Source organism: Nicotiana sylvestris, chromosome 11, assembly GCF_000393655.2.
Source record: "Nicotiana sylvestris chromosome 11, ASM39365v2, whole genome shotgun sequence".
NCBI classification, from domain to species: Eukaryota; Viridiplantae; Streptophyta; class Magnoliopsida; order Solanales; family Solanaceae; genus Nicotiana; species Nicotiana sylvestris.
This window is the reverse complement of record NC_091067.1, coordinates 112,332,057-112,346,454: the sequence shown is the minus strand read 5'-3', so window position 1 is coordinate 112,346,454 and position 14,398 is coordinate 112,332,057. Positions and strand designations below refer to the sequence as shown.

Below are 14,398 nucleotides of genomic sequence, written 5' to 3'. Positions count from 1 at the left end.
TTTAAATGATATTTTGGGATAGGCATCATGTTTTACTGTCGCCCCAGTAGCTTGAGAGATTTCTGACTAAGTGAGGCTGAAGGCTTGTGTTGTGAGGATATTATGGGATCGGGATGCGCACCGCAGCAGTGTGGTACTGATTCATGATTATGAGGTCGAGGGACTGATTTGTTACGCCACGAGGTGGCTTGTTATGAGGACAAGAGCCTGTTTGATTATGCCACGAGATGGCTTGTTATTGCGCTTGGGCTGTAGGAGCCCTTCCAAGAGTCTATACCCCCCAGTGAGTGTGGGTACCCAGTGTGAGTGATGTGATGTAGCCCGAGGGGCTGTTGTTGATTCATATTGTTGCCCGAGGGGATATTGTTGACCGAGGGGCAGTTCTTGATTCATGTTATGCCCGAGAGCTAATTACGAGTGAATGTAAGGTAGCCTGAGGGGCTGGTTCTGTTGATATTATGCCCGATGTGCGGTTTATGATACATGTTTTGCCCGAGGGGCTGTTTACGTTTTCTATCATTTTTACTCACTATTTTATCACTTGTTTGAAACTATTAAAAATTGCTTTAAAAAGGTTTTACCAAAATTGAGCATGATTTACGAAGTAAATGATTTCTTTACTGTGGTGGAAATGTCCTACATTTGTTGTAGCGTTTTGACGTGGTTTACGTGTTTTCTTACTACTCAACTTTCATTTACTTTTATTACTTACTGAGTTGGCGTACTCACCTTACTTCCGGCACCTTGTGTGTAGATTCATGTATTTTTGAACTCGGTAGCGGGTATTGATTGCTCAGTGACAGAGTCATTGAAGTTAGCAAGGTAGCTGCCCGACGTTCACAGCCCTCCTCTTCTCCCTCTTGTCTTCCTTAGATTGTTTTTAGTATATTTTCAGACTCTTCGTTGTATTCAGACCTTAGTAAATGCTCGTGAATTGTGACACCCCAATGTCGGACTTGTGTAATTATCCCGCACTGTTTATTTAGACTTACATTATGAGATATTTGATTAATTAAAGGTTTAAAAATGACGGTTATTGATTAAATGGTAAATTCGGGAGTTGTGTCGGCTGGCCTAGTTTCACGATAGGCGCCATCACGATCGGGTCGGTTTTAGGGTCGTGATACCAATCTAAATCCGATCCAATCCGAAATCCGAAATTCGAAATTGAATGGATTAGTTCGAATTTTGGATATCCGATCCGAATGAACAACTCTAGCTGGAACTTTCCGTATTTCAGCAAAATAGTGATTATTTTTCAATAACTTTACAAATACTGATCATTTTTCAATTACTAAGCCGAAAACTGGTTAGCCCCTGCTATTTTTACAATTATCATTAGTTTGATATAAATATTGGATCACATAAATTTTTATCTTTTGGTTGCCCTTATTTTTCTAGTCTGAATTGTGTGTATGGAAATTTGACTCCCCTCCTGCAACACATAAGCATACTTTATGAGGAAAGGTAGTATTAAAGTATGACTCAAAGTTTCAATACTTAACACTTTTCAACAATTCCTTGACGAGCATTTACTATAGCAAAATGATTCGTACAAGTTTATATTATTCTATGATGTTATATATGTATACGGTAAAAATCTTGGCAGGGAGCGCTTCCCCCCAAATGGGGCCCTACGCAGTGCGAATCTGGATATAGTCGGGCTCCAATGCGGGGTACCGGACACTGGGTGAGAAACCAAAAAAAAGTATACAGTAAAAATCGATCTCAAAAGATGGATGAATTAGGAAGCAACATGTGTCAATCAACAGTGATGCAACCATATTCACACTGAATACAACGTGTGGCCTGATAAGAAGTAATTTAAAATATGACCATTACAGAAACGTTACAAAAGACTCTAACATTCTTTCAGCTTTTATTAGTCTTTATTAGGCTTTATTACCCATTATTATTTTTTATTACCTTCATTGTAACATTAATATTGATGATTAACAGGGCGTAATTAGTAGATCATAAACCCCATAGCTCTAATAAATAGAGGCTTTCTTTCTACTGTAAGATATTAAGAAATATTGATAACAAAAGACTAGTATTCTTTCTCTGAAGCTTTTTTTAAAGGTTGTCTTCTTGATCCTAGTGGGAACATTCTAAAGCACATGCTTGTTTTTTCTTCAATTGTCTTTATTTACTCTGTTTACACTTTGTTATTTTACTTTATCAGATCAATTTAATCCACGTGTGTATACACCATATTACAAATTCAATTGTACTATTTTTTCGATAAATAATTTGGCGCCCACTGTGGGGCTTAGACAATTGTAATATTATTTTTATGTGTTTATCTTTTACTAACATATTTTGAAGTTTTTCTATTGTAAGCATACTACAGTTATGGCACCTAATGACGTCAACTCGATCAATGTTGAAACAAACAACAACAACGAGCCCGTGGACAATCTCCATGATGGAAATCAATAAGATGGTTTAATCAGTGAAACCTGTCGGAAATAAGTCAACTCCTAATCGGGTAAAAAGAAATACTCGACAGGCAAGGAGTCCTACCCCAGATGATATGAATGATGAACTCGTTGTCGTTACTGTTAAAGTTTTGAGAGAGCAGCAAAGGAAGATCATAGATTATCTCTCAAGACAAGATTGAATAATGATTGGACTCCGGCAAACATTATCGGTTGCTTCCAATAGTTCAAATGGTGGAGTTCGAGTCCTTCCTGGCGTACCAATAAGTCAAGTGGCACCAAGAATCTGTAACATCGTTACCGCGGGGAGTTCAAAACAAACAACAACCAAGCAGGTGGTGCTTATAGTGGATCTGAAAATGTTGCAAACGATTCTTTCAAACCTGAACCCAAGAGGTTTATGAGGGAAATAAATAGTTTAATGGATGAAAATGCTAAAGAATTCCATGCTCGGATAGATCAGATTCCGGAAGCACCTTCCGTTCTAAAGGGTTCGAACTCGAAAAAGTATTTTCAATTATTGTTTAAACCGAGTGCGGCTGCGGAGTTGATTCCAGATAGATTCAAGATGTCGGATATTCCAAAAGACGATAGAACATTGGATTCACTAGAACACATTATAACCTACACCATAGCTGTGAAGGGAAATGATTTAGCGCTACATGAGATTGAATCAGTTTTGCTAAAGAAATTTGGTGAAACCCTATCAAATGGAGCTTTAACATAGTATTCACTTTTACATGAACACTCAATTGATTCTTTTAAAATTCTTGCATATTCTTTCATTAAAGATCACACTGGAGCGACAAAAGTTCAAGCTGATATTTTCAGAAAGACTTAGAGTTATTGCGGTAGTTTGTGATCCGGTTCCAAAAGGAAAGAATATTATTCTCGACGGTAGTGGATGAATGGACAGCAGAAGCATTTACTAAGGGTCTCAATCCCTTAAGCTCTGATGCCTCAAGGAAGTTAAAGGAAAGTTTGCTAAAATTTCAAGCAATAACTTGGGTGAATATTCATAATAGGCACGAGTCAAAGATTCGTGCCAAAAAAGATCAGGTAATTACATCAAAACATCTTCTACAGCTCGAAGTCAAGGTCAAATTAACTTTGATCGGAGGCATTCAAGACACCGCTTTGAACCATACCTATTAGGATCACGAATTGATAGGAGGCAGGAACATTCCAGAAGCGGTAGCCAGAAAATAACTTCGATGAAAGACTATAATGTCTACGAATGTTGGGGATTGTTGCATCAAAGCAACTGTAATTACAATAATAAGTACCGGAAACATCTAAAGATGGCTATGAAATAATCCGTACAGGATACCGGAGATAGCATGAACAGGCTCTGAAATAAAGAAAAGTTCTGGAGACTGCCAGAAAAGGGACTGAGGACTGCCAGATCAGCCCTAGAGAGGGGAAAAAAGAAATAGAAGGAATCAGAATCAAGAACCGGTTGGACTAAGTAAATTTCAACCCCGACGTAATTCTCTTGTAATGTATTTTTGATCATTTCCGGTAAATTATTGAATACATAAATGTGTAATATTTGTATACGGTCAAGGAATGAAATGAAGCAAAACTTGAACCTTCCAAACATATTCTCGTATATGTTTGAATGAAACAAAATTATTTTTAATATTTGCTCATACTTAGAAGCAGAAAAGGATTACAAATCTGAAACAATTGTGCCCGGAGGAACAGGAGACGTCCTCTTCATAAGCACCGTAAACATAAGAGCCCTCTCTTATGAAGCCATCCAATCAAATGACTAAAGGTCGGATGTCTTGTTTTTCGATAGTAACGTTAACTAAAAGCATTAAATTCCCGGATTTTATGAAAACTAGAAGTACAAAATTCCTGGTCATAAACATCCTTGGTCTCTAAGGCTGTAAGGTTATAAAAGTTTTTAGGTGTAATTAAAACCCAAAAGTCAAAACACACAAAAAATTATTTGAGTACAACTAAAAACTCAAGACTCTGAAGTTCCAAGTGGATGTTAAAAAATTCGAGATCAGGTTCCCTGTGATGGTGGTACTTCCTCAGTGCCAGTCAGTCATCGACGAAAGAATAATATGTGATTGTGTGTGTTTCTGAATCCCTAAGTTTTGCACTCTTTTTCCTTTCGCCCCGTTTTTGTTCCGATTGAGTTTTTCCGACAAGGTTTTTAATGAGCCGGTAACGAAGGTGGTAAACTTACACATCCCGGTCACATCACGGTGAATAACCTAAAAGTGGGAGGACTATCTATATACGGTAAAACTGGTCTTAGAAGATAGGTGAACTAGGAAGCAATACGTATCAATCATCAGTTTCAACCATATTCACATCGCATACAAACCTGTGGCTAGATAAAAACTAATTCAAGATATGACCGTTACAGAATCGTTACAGCAGACCACAAGATTCCTTCAGCTTTATTAGTCTTTATTAAGCTTTATTACCCATTATTATTCTTCACCTTTATTACCTTTCGTCATAACATTAATATTGGTGATTAACCGTGCATAATTGGTAGACCATAAACCACATAGCTCTAGTATAAATAAAGGTTTTCTTTCTATTGTAAGACATCAAGAAATATTGATAACAAAAGACTAGTATTCTTTCTCTGAAGCTTTTTATAAAGGTTGTCTTCTTGATCCCATTGGGAACATTCTAAAGCTCAGGCTTGTTTCTTCTTTAATTGTCTTTATTTACTCTATTTACACTTTGTTATTTTATTTTATTGGATCAATTTAATCCTTGTGTCTATAAATCACGGTACAAATTCAACTATACCATTTTTTTGGTAAACAATATATTATTTGGTTATGGTTATCTTAAAAAAGTTATGTCTCAGTTCCAAGAGAATTAGATGCGTTATAGCATGTACATATCCTCAATAACTATACTGCTTTATTTAATCTCACGATCTTTATAATATGAAAATCCATCATAAATTGACCAGTTTTACGAGTTTTTAATCAAATTATATCCTCGTCCTTTATTTGGACGTCGGACCAGTAACAGGGGCGGACCTAGATGCTTGAATGTCGGATCGTCCGAACCTAGTAACTTTTGCTCAAACAATATATTTATGTTAAAAATTTTATTAAATATGTATAAATATTAAATTTAAAACCCGTTAGTAACATTTAAAATCATCATTCTAAATTCAAAACCCATAAAATTGAAATCATAACTCCGCCTCTAACTGATAATGTGAGCAAGCTCACACAGTCAGAGTTACCATATGTCTAATTAAGGAAAAATGATTATAATGCAATTTTCAAGATTGAAATGTACCGCTATAATTTTATAGCGCTCAAAGAGAATATGTTAGTTTAGAAAATAGTAGGGGATAAAAACAGAATCTTCAATGCCTTGAACACGCAAATTTGAGGACCAAAGAGGAAAAGTAATTAACAACAGGTTGGGCAATGACATTGTAATTAATGATACATATAGGAGATACTAAAGTCTTACACACAGAGTTATTGCTAACTATGTTTTATCATTTCTCATAATTTGACGAGTTTGATAGAGAGTTTAAGATAGAAACTAACTACATATTAGAGTGAATTACTTTAAATGCCCATGTTATACTATTTAGTACATATCAATACAAGGAAAGCTCGGCACAAATATAATGGTATTTCTGTATAAAGAAAAGTAAACAATTAAAATCCATTTATACTAAAAAGATTTTCTGCACCATCAGAATTGTTTTGAAAACTAATTTGTACTTTGAAAAGCTCTAGTGATGAATGTCAAACTAGCTAGATCTCCGTAATTGTTTGGACCAATCAATGAATTTCACAAAAGATTAACATGGAGGGAGACTGCACAAACTAAGAAAATTCTGAAAGTAAGCAGAAAATAAGATTCAATACAACTAAAGCATGCTTTTATTTATGAACATGGAGTTTTAAGAACATGCTTGTACACCAAAGGACAGAAAGAAGTGAAAGAGGGCATGGGGTTGGGGGGAAGTAACTGTTCGAAATAGTTCTATGCATCTAAAAAGTTTGCTAATACATACACCATATACAACTGAAGCCTTTGGTTCTACTGCTAGGAAGATTGAGACACTAGATATGCAGCTGGAGCCATATCTAGAAGGATGCCATGACGGAACAATCCACTAGAAGATGTTGCAGCGCGAAATCTAACAGTACTAGCAGGGCGAGGAACACGTAATGACATTGGAGTTCGTGAAATAATAGGCCCGCGCTGCATGGTAATTCTAGTGAAACTAGTGATAGATTAAGATTTACCATCCTTTTCATAAAATCCAATCATCTGATCTGGGAATAGGTCTTCCAAATCAAAGATGTTGTTGTCCATTATGCTAGCATTAAAACTTGGATATTCTCCACTACCACTAGTGCCAGGAATTGACAGTAATGGGTTAGAATCAACAGAAAGACCTGCCTCAAGAGCTCCCACAGTGCTCTCAAAACCGTTCTTCGCACCACTGCTAGAAGTTGTACAACCATGGACTCCAATATGATCGGCAATTGATAATGACAATCTTGCAGTGTTAACAATTGGACCAACTTGAGTGGCTTCAACCAACTCTTTGGTGATTAACTCTTCCATTTCATACCCAACACTATTGACTGGATGAGTGTACAATCCAGTGCCATCAACAAAAGATGGTTGCCAGCTAAGTGATGTAGATGACCTAGTGTCAACCCCGCGCCACGCTTCAGAGGTGCCCTGTGTCGGTACAGTGATTAAGTCTTCTACACCTAGCAAAAACTCATCATCCATATTGGGAAGTGAACTATTCAACTCACTAACAACAGCAGTACCAAACGGGAAAGTCTCAGGGTTAACACTGGATGGTCCTCCAATAGCATCGGTTATGCAGTTGGTAACTGGCCCCGGTAAAGGAAACATCCCTATGTCAAAAGCTTCAGTCACATAGTCAGTGATTGGCCATTGTAATTGCCCTCCACAAGGTCCATTCAACTTCTCAGTTTCTTGTCCTTGTGAAGGTTCAGTAGTAACAGTATCCACAGTAGTGATATCATGAATGCTTCTTCTCCTCTTCGCCTTATTATTGTCTTTTAACCGACTGAAGAATTTCTGCGCATGGCTTGCCACCTGTGTTGGTGTTCTGGATACCACACAGTGCCTAGATATACTCCTCCAATCACCTCTTCCATATTTCTCCAACCCCTGGAGAAACAACCTATGAAAGAAAGAAGATTGAAAGAAGTTACTAGCCTTGGAATTTAATCTCGGAAATAAATTGCAAGACAATATCTGCTTAAACCTAATACACTCACTCAATTACAGACACTTCTTATGCATCTTAGATTTCTACTCACAGGTCGGTTTGACTATACAGACATTTTTAACTTCCATTTATATCCAATGAACGCATCTAATAAATTTGATTTACCTAGTTTGGTGTTATTTCAGCAAACATTTATCATTACTGACGACCCGCAACCTAACCATAAAACTACAATTTACACCAATAATATGGCACTAGTGGATGTTATTTTGATGTTTATTGAATCATCCCACTTATCTAGAAAGAGATGTTTATAGAATCATCTCCTCACTCACACATCATTCCTTGCTGCAATTGTCCCTCTCAATTCAACAGATCCTCTTTTGGCTTCTCAAATTGTTGTAGGCTATATTTCTCTTATCTTCAGTAAAAATTAAATGGAACAGTATTTTCCAACAGAAAAGCAGAGCTCCTCTGAAATCAGTAGAACGCTCGCTGAAGCAAAGTAGGGTCCAATATTTTTTTGTTGTTGCTGTAAGCCCATCCTCACCAAGAAAAGAAAGAGAAATATAAATATTGCATACTAGAAAGTTTTCCCAATACATCAATTTGCCCTAGTTTATTTGACCTAATCATTTATTGCCAGCATCTAACTGGCTCTTCGCATGGTATTCAATAAGGTGCTAAAGAAGAAACTATAAATGGACTAAGCTTGATGGGCTATACCTATATTGTTCACATCACTTTTCGTCAGCAACAAATTTCACAAGTGTTTCCAGCATGAGCTAGATTGAAGCCTTTATAAGTCTGATGTCTATAATAACTTGTCCATATATAGTATATCACGCATCTGTTTGTGAATAACAAATATACTGATGACGCAATGACTTACGTTACAAAATTGATTTCGAGCTGTACTCCACTCTTCTGTGAAAAAGACAAACTTACACAAAAAAAAGCATTGCGTTTTAATTTTTCTTGAGGAAAAAAAAAGGCTAAAAAAAAAATTGAAGAAATTACTAGCCAAAGCAGATGAGCTCTCTTCCATATTGTCAGATACCAATTTTTCAGAGTGGCATTTTTTCTTTAAAAATTCACACAAGATCCACTTAAATTCGTGCAAGACATTGCTTAGGACCAACTGTCTATTATACATTTACATATACTACATCCATATATAATTAAAAATGGATTTTAGAGATGATTACATATTAGCACAGTTTTGTCGGCGGCTTTGGTCCAAATTGACGGAATTGTTGTCAACCTCAAAAATAAAGGGAAGAAAAAGCATTTTGTTGCAAAGAACTTCTTAATCCTTACAGTAAGCAATGAAATTTATTCAACCATTAAGAAACACATTATTGTAGAGATTAGATAATCATCAATTTAGCCAGATATTTCAAAGCAAACTAACATGGTAATTACCAAATTTGCAGAAAAAACCTCACCTGTGTTCTTCTGCAGTCCAAGCGACCCCTTTTCGCCGTTCTACCTCTGCTCCAGATAATCTACTTCTGCGGCTGGAACAACCTTGCATTCTCCCATATCGAGGTAGCGGAACTTTTCCAGCCTCGATATCATTTATATCATCAACAAGTTTTTTATAATGTTGCAAGATTTCTGGAATAGATTTCCGTGGAACTGCTGCAGCAATCTTCATCAATTGATCGCTATCTCCAGCATAAATGGCTAGGGCAGTTTCAAATGCTCTGTCTTCCTCCTTAGTCCAAGAGGAGCTATTGCATGTCTGGTCAGGGTTCATTTTGTTAGATCTACAGTGCTTTCTGATGTGAAAGGGAAAGTTTCTGAAGAGTATTCCCAAAGCGGATGACTTCCATATATGACAAAGACCGGCATAAATATTTGTTGCATCTATTTATGATTTTCTGTACCCACTGACACTTGGTTAACAGAAAGAATGGCAGCAAGACTCCTACTTTTTTAATCAGCTATTAATTTTAATTACAGTAATGAGAGCAACTGATAAGGGAACGGGCAGGTGGCACATTAAAACAGAATGACCACAACGACAACTTTGTTCCTAGATGTTAAGTTGTACATCAACGTGGAGTAAAACAACTAAAGTTCACTGAAATAAAAGACTTTGATGAGGCTACTGGCTAACTAAGCAGGATTAACACAGTATCATGTGACTTTGCGGAATTTTTTTTTTACTTTTGTGACTATTGCTCCTGTATTAGCTACTTTATATTTATTTTAAAAGGCTTTCAACCATTTAACGCAAAATTAATCAGTAAATGTCTGATTAATGAACTCACTCTGGGAAGGTAAAATAGAATACGGACAGAGATTTGTATGATGAAGCAAAACAATAAGAGTTTGACCAGATATTTCTATATTTGAAATAGAACCTACAGATCTCTACCGCATCAGGTCTAAAAAGAGTATATAATTAAGAGATCATCATTTTTTTTAACTATTAGGAAGAAGGTTTCATTATGAGATATAACGACAACAAATTGTGTTCAAGCTGAAGTACAACTACATCAATGAAGCATATCTTTCTATTCTTGTTAGAGACCAATCAAGAAGATATCTGAAAGAGATCTATTGCTTTACAGATAGAGGATGTAAATTCTCCGAAATGGAGTACCCATACTTGCTGCTATAGCTCAGATTATATAGTTAAAAAAAAATTAGAAGACATATATTTATAACAAGTTTGCACCCATTGACACAAAGGAGCAGCTGGTGGTACTTCACACCCACTAACTTAACTCTTGAATGTGCATTTGTCTTGCACCACATAAAGCAAAAGAAAGCCCAGTTGAACATATGGTATATCAAATGATTCGACTTTGAAATGTTTTAGCGTGAATTTCAAACCAAATGCAACCAAACCATAAAGCACCAGTCTAGAGAATCTTGCTATCTTTGCCAGAACAAAGTTACCATTTAACAGCTAAAATACTTAAAATTTTGGTTCTTCGGAGAGACAATTATTTCAAGTAATTCAAAAGATTTCAAAGTGAATAACTTCCACATAGTATCTTGTGGAAGGACCATGTTGCAAAAAATACCAAAATGGGCATTCATCAAATGGCTATCACATAATGGACAAATTAGAAGCTAACAACTTATAAATGCCTCTCAATTGTAAACAAATCACTGATGACAACCTTAATATGATAAAATGCTGAAAATTTATTCGACTCTCAAGGATCCTTGACCCTCCAAATAAAAAGTACGAAAAGGATAAATTTAGAGGTCCAGAGTAAGTCCTTAGCAGTTAGAATAGCTCATGCTATCAACAGAAACCAAAAGGCTAATTTGTTATGAAGCTGAGAAAACATTAAACTCAGGGGGTCTAAGGTTTCATTCCCGAATTTTCCTTCTCAAGAGTTCAATTACCGAACATGATACTCAGGCAGGAGCAATAGTCCAATGCTTGATACTACAACTAAGGATATACATTAATACAACTCCCAACAGCCATATGCCATTAAATATATAATGTTTGATATACGGTTATGCTTTAAAACTTTATGGCGACTAAATCATAAGGATATCATGATGTCTAACATATGGAAAAGGAAAAGAATCCTAACCACTTTAAATAGAGGAACATTGAATCAGTAATTAATTCCTCGATCAAAATTGGCAGATAATTCTTTTTTCTTCTTTTGGTTTTCCCGTTGAAGTACAGATGTTTCAGGACTCTAAAAATACTAGCACACTTAGCAGAAAAGCATTAATCACAAAGTACAGTCAATCATAATTCTGTAGCCTTATCCCATACTCTAATTTAGCTTCCGAATGGATTAACTTCAGTATCAAACCTTAGTCACTAGAGACTTAAAGAAGGGACAAAAGCATATATTTATTAAAGAAATTTATCCAAAGATACCTGATGATAGTTTAGGTGCTTAAAAGCTGCCCCCCCCCCCCCAACACACACACTAGGATTTTTCAACTGGATTGGACTTGTCAAGTTTCCATCTCTGTCTCTCTCTCGTGATTAGAACTTCTAAAGTTTGTTTGATTTTTTCACTAACATAAAAAGTTTGTTTGATTTAATGGGAAAATTTTCTAGTATACAATATTTGTATTTCTCTTCTTTTCTTGGTGAGGATGGGCTTACAACAACAAAAAAAAAAGAATCTTTGGACCATACTTCGCTTCAGCGAGCGTTCTATTGATTTCAGAGAAACTCTGCTTTTCTGTTGGAAAATACTGTTCCATTTAATTTTTTCCGAAGATAAGAGAAATAAAGCCTACAACAATTTGAGAAGCCAAAAGAGGAACTGTTGTTGAATTGAGAGGGACAATTGCGACAAGGAATGATGTGGTGCTTGAGGAGATGATTCTATAAACATCTCTTTGTGATAAGTGGGATGATCCAATAAAAATCAAAATAACATATTATTAGCGTAAATTGTAGTTTCCCGGTTAGGTTGCGGGTCGTCAGTAGAGATAAATGTTTGCTGAAATAACACCAAACTTGGTAATTCAAATTTATTAGATGTGTTCATTGGATATAAATGGAAGTTAAAAATGTATGTATAACCAGTAGAAAGTCTAAGATGCATAAAAAGTGTCCGTTAATTGAGCGAGTGTATTAGGTTTAAACAGATATTGTCTTGCAATTTACTTCCAGAATTAAATTCCAAGGCTAGTAACTTCTTTCAATCTTATTTCCTGTCATAGGTTGTTTCTCGAGGGGTTGGAGAATATGGAAGAGGTGATTGGAGAAGTATAACTAGGCACTATGGGGTATCCAGAACACCAACACAGGTGGCAAGCCATGCGCAGAAGTTCTTCAGTCGATTAAAATACAATAATAAGGCGAAGAGGAGAAGAAGCATTCATGATATCACTAGTGTTGATGCTGGTACTACTGAACCTTCACAAGGACAAAAAAATGAGAAGTTGAATGGACCTTGTGGAGGACAATTACAATGGCCAATCACTATGTGACTGAAGCTTTTGAGACAGGGATGTTACCTTTACTAGAACGGTTGCCAACTGCATGACTGATGCTATTGAAGGACCACCCGGTATTAACCCTGAGAATTTCCCGTTTGGTATTGTTGTTGTTAGTGAGTTGAATAGTACACTTCCCATTGTGGATGATGAGTTCCTGCTAGGTGTAGAAGACCTAATCACTGTACCGGCAGGCGGCAGAGGGCACCTCTGAAGCGTGGCGCGGGGTTGGCGCTAGGACATCTCCATCACTTAGCTGGCAACCATCTTTTGCTGGTGGCGCTGGAATGTACACTCATCCAGGCAATAGTGTTGGGTATGAAATGGAAGAGTTAATCACCAAAGAGTTGGTTGAAGCCACTCAAGTTGGTCCAATCGTTAACACTGCAAGATTGCCATTATCAATTGCCGATCATATTGGAGTCCATGGTTGTACAACTTCTAGCAGTGGTGCTAAGAACGGTTTTGAGAGCGCTGTGGGAGCTCGTGAGGCAAGTTTTTCTGTTGATTCTAACCCATTAATGTCAATTCCCGACACTAGTGTTAGTGGAGTATATCCAAGTTTTAATGCTAGCATAAAGGACGACAACATTTTGATTTGGAAGACCGATTCCTAGATCAGATGATTGGATTTTATGAAAAGGATGGTAAATCTTACTCTATCACTGGTTTCACTAGAATTACCGTGCAACACAGGCCTATTATTTCACAAACTCCGATGTCATTACGTGTTCCTCGCCCAGCTGGTACAGTTGGATTTTGCGCTGCAACATCTTCTAGTGGATTGTTCTATCATGGCATCCTTCTAGATATGGCTCCAGTTGTATATCTAGTGTCTCATTCTTCCTTGCAGCAGAACCAATAGTTTCTGTTGTATATGGTGTATGTATTAGCAAAATTTTTAGATGCATAGAACTATTTAGAACAGTTACCTTCCCCCAACCCCCATGGCCCCTTTCACTTCCTTCTTTGGTGTACAAGCATGTTCTTGAACTCCATGTTCATTAAAAAAAAGCATGCATATAGTTGAATCTTATTTTCTGCTTACTTTGAAAATTTTCTTAGTTTGTGCAGTCTCCGTTCCCTATTTTGTTTCTTGTTCAAGTTAATTTTTAGTGAAATTCATTGAAAAGATAAATGACCCCAAATTCTAGTTAGACAAAAATTCTCAAACCACATCGAGATCAAATCAAAATGCCAAAGGTTCAGAGTACAAATAAAGCAGAGTAAAGTAACCTTCATAGCAACACAGAATAGAAGGCCTTTTGTTGATATTTTTTGTAGAACTGAGTAGTGGGAAAAGGCAATTTCATCTTCCATTTAGGTTTCTCAAGCTGTGAACAGAGGATGCAGCTCAATTGGGTTTGGAGCGACGCTTTTCGACTTCTGGCCATTGGTTTTGGAAAACTCTAGTGTAAATTGTGGGACGGCAGTGATGTTGAGGATGAATTGTCGAATTCAACATTCATCGCGTGGAGATTGTGAACAATTAATTACCTCCTTTTTAATTTAAGTGTTTTATTTTCCTTTTAAATCCATTTTAAAATATAAATAAAATGCTTCTTTCTAAATTCTAATATTTTACACGACTTTTTAAAGGTACAAAATTTATTTTCTTAAACTTTATACCTAATTAAACTAAAACACTTACGTTAAAGAGAGCAAAATCCCTTCCCTCTCGATGGAAAGGAATTCGTAGAGATTCAAACAAAGTAAAGAATCCAAATACAAATATTGGGAATATCATAGTATTGTCCAATTCACCGGAAAATGTGATGGT

The 14,398-nt window shown here is 36.4% G+C and overlaps 1 protein-coding gene across 2 annotated transcripts; it reads right to left on the bottom strand.

Moving 5' to 3' along the window:
* Positions 1-6,311: 6,311 nt before the first annotated feature.
* LOC104240036 (uncharacterized) lies at positions 6,312-14,094 on the bottom strand. 2 transcript variants are annotated; one of them, XM_009794821.2, is made up of 4 exons: positions 13,855-14,094; positions 12,640-13,486; positions 9,123-9,421; positions 6,312-7,626 (listed from the first exon to the last, which is right to left on the bottom strand). In XM_009794821.2, the coding sequence occupies exons 2-4, from the start codon at positions 12,757-12,759 to the stop codon at positions 6,693-6,695; spliced, it is 1,353 nt and encodes a 450-aa protein (XP_009793123.1). In that variant the 5' UTR covers positions 12,760-13,486; positions 13,855-14,094; the 3' UTR covers positions 6,312-6,692. The 2 variants fall into 2 exon arrangements, with proteins under 2 accessions (XP_009793123.1, XP_070019067.1); XM_070162966.1 differs by lacking the exon at positions 13,855-14,094 and having other exon boundaries at positions 9,123-9,560; positions 12,640-12,715.
* Between the last annotated feature and the right edge of the window lie 304 nt (positions 14,095-14,398).

Coding starts and splice junctions, on each gene's coding strand:
- LOC104240036 (XM_009794821.2), bottom strand. CDS start 12,759: ATGGGAAGTGTACTATTCAACTCACTAACAACAACAATACCAAACGGG. Junction 9,422..12,639: donor TGGCAACCGTTCTAGTAAAG/GTAACATCCCTG, acceptor AACCCTGACCAG/ACATGCAATAGCTCCTCTTG. Junction 7,627..9,122: donor TGGACTGCAGAAGAACACAG/GTGAGGTTTTTT, acceptor TTTCTTTCATAG/GTTGTTTCTCCAGGGGTTGG.